The sequence below is a fragment of the Platichthys flesus genome, chromosome 11, assembly GCF_949316205.1.
Source record: "Platichthys flesus chromosome 11, fPlaFle2.1, whole genome shotgun sequence".
Taxonomy (NCBI): Eukaryota; Metazoa; Chordata; class Actinopteri; order Pleuronectiformes; family Pleuronectidae; genus Platichthys; species Platichthys flesus.
In genome coordinates this window covers 17,865,528-17,874,073 of record NC_084955.1, presented here as the reverse complement: position 1 = coordinate 17,874,073, position 8,546 = coordinate 17,865,528, and the positions used below count along the sequence as shown (strand labels likewise).

Genomic DNA, 8,546 nt, shown 5'->3' with positions numbered 1-8,546 from the left:
GAAAAACAACTGAAATTGGTCAGGTTTAAAAGCCGTGGCCTGTTTATTGTATAGGACATTTGGCACTCACTGGTGTTGACAGAAATAAAAACTTCTCCTGGCCCCCCCGCACTGACAAGTCAGCAGCACTTGGCAGTAAATATCAACCTTCAGAAAACGTCTCACTCTGCAGGAGGGTAACCCTTTCATACTACTCCAATGTTTTGGTTTTTAGATTGCGTTCCTAATTATAAAAAAACGAGCAGTGAGGATATCACAGATCAGGGTCAACTCTACCTCACTGAGTTAAAAGGCGTCTTGTTTACAGATACTTACAGATCAATACTGTTCAACCATATATTCTGTTTTCTTCTCTACAACACTGTTGTAACTAAACACACTTTGCCTGCTCAGTCTTTTCTGGGAATCATCGATGCTTTGAGAAATAGATTTCCTCACTGTGCGGGGTTGCCTTAGTGACACAATACACTGTGAAAGCATCACCATGGAAAATGTATAAATTTATCCTCACATGGCACATGTGGCAATAGAAGACTGCTGCTTTTTTTTATGGAAGACATAAGAAATACATGTTTCTTTAAAGTACTATAACACCGAAATGTGGTGGGGTTGAGGGGGGGGGGCTAAGTGTCCAGCACACACTCGCACAGGGAGACACCATTAGGAGTCAGATAGCGTAAAGGTCAGAGTTCATACAGAAGGTGTAAGACCCCACAAGTAGCACCACATTCCCCTGACAGATCCACAGTAACACATATGACATAAAGAGAAGTTTGCAGTGGGTGCCTTCATGACATTTGAGCTTGTAAAAAAAGAAGTTTCTATTGAACATCCAGAAAAAGGGATCGAAACACTTGGAGATGTTGCTCTGAAGCTGCCTTGTAGGAGTTTTCCTCGTCATAATTCAAACTATGGGAGATAAAGAGCGGGAACAGCCGTGACTTTACAGTTCTATCATTGCTGCAGCTGACTGTCGCTAAAATAAGCACAACAGTAAAGGTCGTCTTGAACTGTGGCACATATAAATAATATTGATCAAAGAGAGACGATGACATGTGTTTCTCTCGGCTGTGCTGCCCCCTGTCTGTCACTACACTGAAAACAAGATTTGGTCACAACTTTCACAAACGTGCACAGATAAAACATATTGGGATTTAACATTCTTATAAAAACAATCTCATACAAAATAAAGCCACAAAAATAGATCTGTGTATAAAATACAGTTTAAAAAGAGAGACTTGCAAAACCTGAAAGTAGCTGTGCAGTGAGAAAACAAAACATATATTTGTCTTTGATTAAAAGGATTAAAACCTAAACCCACTAACTGCCATAGACACAGACACACAGATAAACGGGTTAGTTATATGCTAATATGTTGCTCAGTTCCAAATACATACAGATTAAACGTGAGCTCCTGATTCCTGTCCAACATTTGTGTGTTTGGGTGTGTGTGTATGTGCGTAGGCAGTATTTACAAAGAAATTATGAATGAATAAATCCTGTTTGGTTGTAACTGGGTGTGTGTGGGTGTGTGTCTTTGTGTCTGTCACAGTTGTGTGCCATTATTGACAGGCTTCATTTCATGGAATGGTCTGTGTGTGTTGATCTCAGTATGTTGATATGTGCATGGGATCGGTACTAGGGTTGGTACTTGGGGAACAGGTAGAGGTCTTTGCACAAGGAGCTGGTGAACTCGGACATCTCTTTGCAGCGGTGGTGTAGGGTACCCGGGGCGTAACCCTCCCGCTCCTTGATACGCCCGTTGACCTGACAGACAAGGGAAAAGGATTTAAGAATAAACAGCCATAAAAGCATAATTTAGCCTTTGCATTTATATGAACGTCTTCTATTCACCTGCACCAGAATGTCGGCAAGGTGTGTGTCTCTGGCATGGAGCCGGAGTGTTGTGTTTATATCCTGGATGAACCAGGATCCTCTCTTGGTGTTTCTCATGGCTGCTGTGCCTTCAGGAGGAAGAGATACACAATACAGGCTTATTACATCCAGAAGAGACGTAGGGGGACAAAGCAACGTCTTCTATTTACTGGAAACACTTGTTTCTTCAAGCCGACAGTATAATAACTATTGGTTTTGTTGTAGTGCAAAGTGCAGTTGGAGCTCTACTCGTACTTGCAGCTCAGTACATTGATTTTCATGGTCATAATCTTCTATAAGTGGTGTGCACAATTTATTTTTCCACTGGATCCACTAAGGCACATTTGTACCGTCTCATTCATTTGTCTACACATTTTCTTTTTTTTTAATACAAAACATATTTCTCAAACTAAAATCCACGCTAGAATAACAAAAAGGTACAAACTTACTAATTGTCTGACCTTTGAGAGATGCAAAACCGCAGATCATATCAGACCGCTGAGGCAGTTTAATCCTGGGCCTCCCCATGTCTCCTCTCTGTCTGGAGGCTGCATCCCCCTGTCCTTCCCTCCCAGCATCGCGCTGTTCACAGCTCGGTGAGTACGTCCTTGTTGGTCCGTCTATCTGTTCCACGCCACAGTCCATCTCGTCTAGTTGTCAACAAAGTTTCAATTTAGCCACAGTTTTTTTGATAGATTTGGTAAAGAAGAAAAGGGCTACAGAACTCATGTTCATATATAATAATAATATTATTTTAGATTTGTCTATTAGGGTCTTTGGTCTCAACAAAGTTTAATTGAAGATTTATATTTGTCTTCCTTAGGACTCAGCTATTTTTTGGACATCACAAAACCACTTTGTCTCAGATTCACATCGAGTAGTCTTCATCCACAACATTACAGCATAACAGTGAATAATCCAGGGCAAAACCTGTGTATTGATCAGTTCACAAACCCACACTGATTTTCTGTGAATGAACTCTGAAAAAAACAAATTATGTAAAAGTCACATGTAAGAAATCATTTTAAAACATTGATTATTTGGATAATCAGTGCATGTTTTATCTCTAAATTGCCTATTTAGAATAAGGAACCCAGATTTACATCTGGGCAATTGCTTCTGTATTTTCATAACCCATGAAACCCTGAACACTATGATCAAATTATATTTGCAGAAGCATTGCCCAACCACATCTACTGGCCTTTCAGCAGCACACCTGTGGTGGGCTCTGTGGTGGAGCGGGGAAACGGTAATTAGGATTGCTCATGAGGGGTCTGAGGATTTGTCAGAGGCGTCATCATCTGTGTAGTCAGGCCATAACCTCCATCGCTAAGACTCACTAATTAGCTGGGAGCCTTTTAAACGATAAACTAATGACGTGTTTTTCTTTATTCTATCTGGCTGCAGAACATTGGAATATGACATACTATGATTCAATACAACAAGCAGCCACAAAGGTGTATTGTCAGTGACCAGGAGGATGAATGTAGAGGGGAAGGCCTTCTGTTCTCTGGCTCTTCAGGATGTTGCAGAGATCCAAGAGATTTAACATTTATAGCCTAACATTTCTCAGATATTTGTGTTTGCTCGATCTGGAGTTTATAAGACATATGCAGACAGATGAGAAGTTCTGTGACGCAACACAACGTTTCAACAGAAGGAGAAGCGACGGCCCTTTTATCCAGGACAGTGGATGTGAGTGCAGCGGGTTGTTGTGGAGATGGGTTCTATGTGGGTGACTGGAGAGTAGCACATTCACTTGTTTACCGGTTTCTCTTACAATCATTGAGCTATATCCAATAACTGACTGATTTTTGTAGAAATCAGTGTGTGTCGAAGTAAATGGGATTAATTGTTTTCTTTTTGTTTTTTGCTGAGTTATTGAATCGGATATCGTCAATCGTGGGAATTTCATGGAGTACTGAAGTTTTGCTGACTTATTAATACACACACAGTGATTATTTTAGGTCTTACCTCCTCTGCAGGCCTGGACGAAGAACATCTTGGGTTTATTCTGTAGCAGTGGACAGTGTGAATTATCGAAGGCCTCAAACATCCAGTCCAGCTGAAAGGGACAAACGTGTCACATATTAAATGCCTGAGAAGGGATTATATCTTTGTCCCTCAATGAAATTACACACATCAGCAGAGAAAATCTTCAGATGAACAGACCTGCAGGAGCTGTCCGTCTGTACCATACACAGCTCCATCCACTCCATGGGACAGCACACACACCACGCAGCTGTCCACTGTCCGGTGGTCTGGTCGTTGGCAAAAATTCGCAATGCACGACCTCATGTCCTACACAAAGTATAACGAATCAGAAAAACTGTGTCCAAGCCAAGTTCTGAGTTTGACTATTTCATTTAACTTCACTTTTCATTTTCAATTTCATTTAAAGGTCTCCCCACTCTCACTGCCAATATTCTCAGTTTGAATATGAATCTTCTCAAAATGTCCTTGAACAAGACGATGACAGATACTTACTCATTCATAGTTTATAAGTACAGGCTAATTGAAATGTAAAATGTGTGCATACGTTGTGACAACCACATTGAAATGCAACAAAAGTGGGACCTGAGGTAGATAAACTTGTCATACAAATCTTAAGATAAGAGAGAAACTATTATACCAATACTGGCTAAGTGACATCGTTTGAATGATTTAAGTTGTTTCACTCTCCTTCACAACTTCTCTTTTCTGTGTTTGTCAGTGGAATAAGATGGATTCTTCAGAGTTCAAACAGAATCCTCTGATCACATCTTGAGCCTGCGCTACTGAATGTGTGTGTCCGTGTGTGTGTGCGCTACCTGAGCAGTGAGGTCTCTGTGGACAGTAACCATGTAGTCCAGCTCTGTTAAGACCTTCCTGAGGACCTCGTCATCAACTTCCCCTCCCTTCCTGGTGTCAAGTTCAGCAACAGCACATGGGTCAAAGGTCACATTACTGATCACCAAGGCGAAACCACGAGGGGACGAAGACATTCTGTATGACTGGAGTGAGGAAAATACATGGAAACAGAGGATAGAATGGATAAGTCCAATTTATGCATCTCTGCATTTACTGCTCAATACTAACTCATATCCCGAAAAGTGGTGTCAAACTGCAATAAATCACATGTATTTCTCAACAGGCCACAGGTAAAGCTTAACAGAGTTAAGCTGACAGAAACCTGTTGAGCTGACTTGGTGAAGACAAGTATTTTACCTGCTGGCAATGAGAGAGGTAAAAGTCAGGCGTGCAGGGGAGCACAGGCGTGTTGATGGGACTGTCTGCATCCAGACTAAACTCCATGGACTCTGCAGCACAAATAAACAATAATAATCTCTGTTACAAATTAATGCACTGATGCAATTATTGAAATAAATGTGTGCTCCTGCCAGCAGCACTGGTGTGACAACCAACTCTGAACAACGGTGCTGTTAATGAGTCACTCCTGGGGTGTGGTGCCTGCAGGTACAGACAGAAGCCTGAAACTACAGCAAAAGCCTAGTGCCTACATTTCTCTCAGTGATAAGATTATATAATCAACAACTGACACTAATGAAATTCATCCAGCAGCTGCTGGCTACAAAGATCTTGTGTTCAAGCTTTAAAATCACCTGTGTTTTTCAAAACTGAAAAACACTATTGTCCAGACACCGCCCTGTGTCTCCAGGGAAACAGAAAAATAACACCTTATACATGAGAAAATAATTTAAGCCTGAATGCAGGACAACACTGTGACACCACTCACCATGTGTCCTTGTCCTTTTGGCTGCAATAACCTCCTGGGTGGGATGTGGGATAGAAGAGTCAGAAAGCCTCTGAGATTCAAATCAATAAAAACAGTACATTAGTGGCTGGAAAACTCCATATTAGACAGAAAATGAAGGATTTGGTCTTTTCAAAAGGCAGCAGCAGTGGCTGTTGTTTGATGTCAGAATATGACAACTCTAATCTAATCCTAACTTAACTTTTAGTAAAACTCCTGCCAGCAGTTTGGCTAACCGAGCAGGTAATCAGGTAGTCAATTTAAGATGGATGTAGTTTGTGTTTCTCACAACTGTTTTCTTATCCCTTCCTGTTTTCTTCGTCCTCCGTCTCTCATCATTCCTGTCCTCCTCCCTGACTGGGACCAACCCTCTGAATGAGGACCCTGAGCATAGGCAGCCACCTGAGGCTTGAACTGGGAATGATGTGGTGCTGCTCAGTTCACTCTTTTCCTCTCTGTCTAATGAGGATTTCTGCAGAAAATCACAGTTCTTTTTATTCAAAATATGACCCTGCGTAATGTAGCTGACAATTATGAAAAGGTGTTAAATTACAATAATAATACGGCAAGTTTGTGATCAGTCTTAGTTTTAGTTGAATACATGAATGACTCTGCTCACCTCTCTCTTCTTTTCTGTTGACTGTGAAACCTGCTGCTCTTTCTTTCCCTCTGCTTCTTCCTCAGGCTGAATACTCTGCGAGTACAAAACAGTCTAAAAACTGCACTAGGTTTGGTAATAATCTGCTGTGTATAGCCGTTTGAGTTGGGCAGGGGAGATTTGTAATGACGTATACACTCACCTTTATGTGTGTGTCTGTGCCATCTTTTTCTGGTGATTGTGTGAGCAGCTCGCACAGATGCTGCTGCTCAGTTTCTCGCAGAGCTGCACAGAAGAGGCTAAAGGCATCCGGTCCCCGCTTTGGTAACAGTAGTAGCAAATGCCAGCTTTTTTTCTGCGAAGTTTTCTCAGCCTAAAGCAGAAGAGATTATATCAGAAAACTAAGGATCACTAACAAAGACTAAATCTAATAAAATGTTTGTTTTATCATTTTCACATCCCTAATATTGTGACAGTTTGATCTCACAGATACTTCATGGGAGCGTTTGGGGGTTCTGAGGTTAGGATTCTCTGGGCCTAAACTTGACCAGTTCGTAGTAGTGTGTTATAAACCAATATCCATAATTACTGCAACATAATTTAATCAACAACAATAAGACTTAAGTCCAACATAAATTACTTGTGCATTGTGCAAACATTTTGAGGAGGTGTCATATTTATTTGATTTACCTCAGTTCCCAGTTCATCAACAGTGTGTTCTCTTCTTATAAACAAGAGTTTTAAAGAACAACCATCACTCAGCTATGAAGGAGTCTAAGTTAAGACTGGGCGTAATCAAGAAACATACATTTTCTTATCTGTTGATATTGATTATTAATCACGATACACACATTATTATTTCTTTCAATGTTGAAGGCAGATTATTGCTCCTGCATGAAGGTTGTGGTTTTAAAAGTGTTGATAAACAGCAAAACACTTTGTGGTGAATCAATTATGTGTTATACCTCATCACCATATTTATACATAAAATGATAGATGTTTCCAATTTAAAGTATGGCCGTTATTGGCTACAGAAAAAAAAGTTCAAGTGTCACAGATGAGATTAGTCGGTGCAATGATGGAGTCAGGGGTTTTGCTGATGACGGCCAACAGCAGTCTGGAATTAAAACAGTTTTTGTGTTGTGAGTTTTTTGAGCTGATGGCTTGCAGCTCTTCTGCCAAGGGGAAGTGAATCTATGTGTGAAGGGTGGGAGGGGCCGTGCATTTGCACAAGCAACACAGGTTGAATACTATAACAACACAACTAATATAACAACAGATGACAGTCATGTATCAGTGCTCACATACCATGATGCCCTCGGCCATGCTCTCGGTCAGGATGCCGTCTGCCTGCAGTATCTGGACGAGCATCTCATCCACCACCAGCTGTTTGCAGAGGACCGCAGATCGTCTCTGCAGAGCCCATCTGTCCCGCTTCAGCATGCCACACTCCAGCATGTCGCTCTGCACACGGGACACAACACAGAAGACACACAAACCTCAGTGACAGGATGGGCAACTCCAATATCTCACTGTAACGACATCACATCTCCAGGATCTCACTATAAAATAACTTAAGCATCTAACTGCATCACAACTCCACTATTTCACTGCAACTACAACACAACTCCACTATCTTACTGTAACACAACTACAGTATCTCAATGCAACTACAACTCAACTCCAGTATCTCACTGTAACTACATCACAACTCCAGTAGCTCACCACTGTTTGTATACACACACACACACACACACACACACACACACACACACACACACACACACACACACACACACACACACACACACGAACACACACACACACGAACACGAACACACACACACACACACACACACGAAAACACACGAACACACACACACCACGGTTGTCTCTTCACAACAACACACTTTAAAACTACAGTTAGGAGTTGACTTTACATTCACAGGTAACCTGAACGCCGACGGCTAACCACGAATGCTAACATGCTAGCTAGCTAACTTAGACTGCTCCTACTATCTCCGCATTACTTTGTGTGCAGTGTCAGGCGCTTCTTCTCACCGTTCAGCTGCTTCTGCACCGCTGTGAGAAAATGTCCGTGGGGGAATAAAACCAAACCTCGACGGTGTTTCACTCTATTTCACCCAAAACACCGACATCCCGTCGCTTCCACGCAAACCAACTTCCGCGGGCACTAGGGGCAGCATTGAAAATGGGGGCTAGGCTGTTTTGGGGTGCGCACCAATGACAGCGCGATGTCATCTGAGTGACGTTCTAAGTGGCCAATCGCCGGGCTCCTTACAGGCGGAGGCGGCCTCC

The 8,546-nt window shown here is 41.9% G+C and overlaps 1 protein-coding gene across 1 annotated transcript; it reads right to left on the bottom strand.

Annotated features, from left to right (window-relative positions):
- Window positions 1–19: 19 nt before the first annotated feature.
- Window positions 20–8,427, bottom strand: casp2 (caspase 2, apoptosis-related cysteine peptidase). The gene is made up of 13 exons (XM_062399965.1): window positions 8,289–8,427; window positions 7,536–7,691; window positions 6,430–6,600; window positions 6,249–6,323; window positions 5,919–6,101; window positions 5,612–5,681; window positions 5,083–5,174; window positions 4,686–4,868; window positions 4,048–4,176; window positions 3,850–3,940; window positions 2,325–2,525; window positions 1,855–1,964; window positions 20–1,767 (listed from the first exon to the last, which is right to left on the bottom strand). Exons 2-13 carry the CDS (start codon window positions 7,683–7,685, stop codon window positions 1,639–1,641), a joined length of 1,584 nt encoding a protein of 527 aa, XP_062255949.1. The 5' UTR covers window positions 7,686–7,691; window positions 8,289–8,427; the 3' UTR covers window positions 20–1,638.
- Window positions 8,428–8,546: the final 119 nt, after the last annotated feature.

Coding starts and splice junctions, on each gene's coding strand:
- casp2 (XM_062399965.1), bottom strand. CDS start 7,685: ATGCTGGAGTGTGGCATGCTGAAGCGGGACAGATGGGCTCTGCAGAGA. Junction 5,682..5,918: donor GAAGGGATAAGAAAACAGTT/GTGAGAAACACA, acceptor TTTGAATCTCAG/AGGCTTTCTGACTCTTCTAT. Junction 5,175..5,611: donor CAAAAGGACAAGGACACATG/GTGAGTGGTGTC, acceptor TTTGTGCTGCAG/AGTCCATGGAGTTTAGTCTG.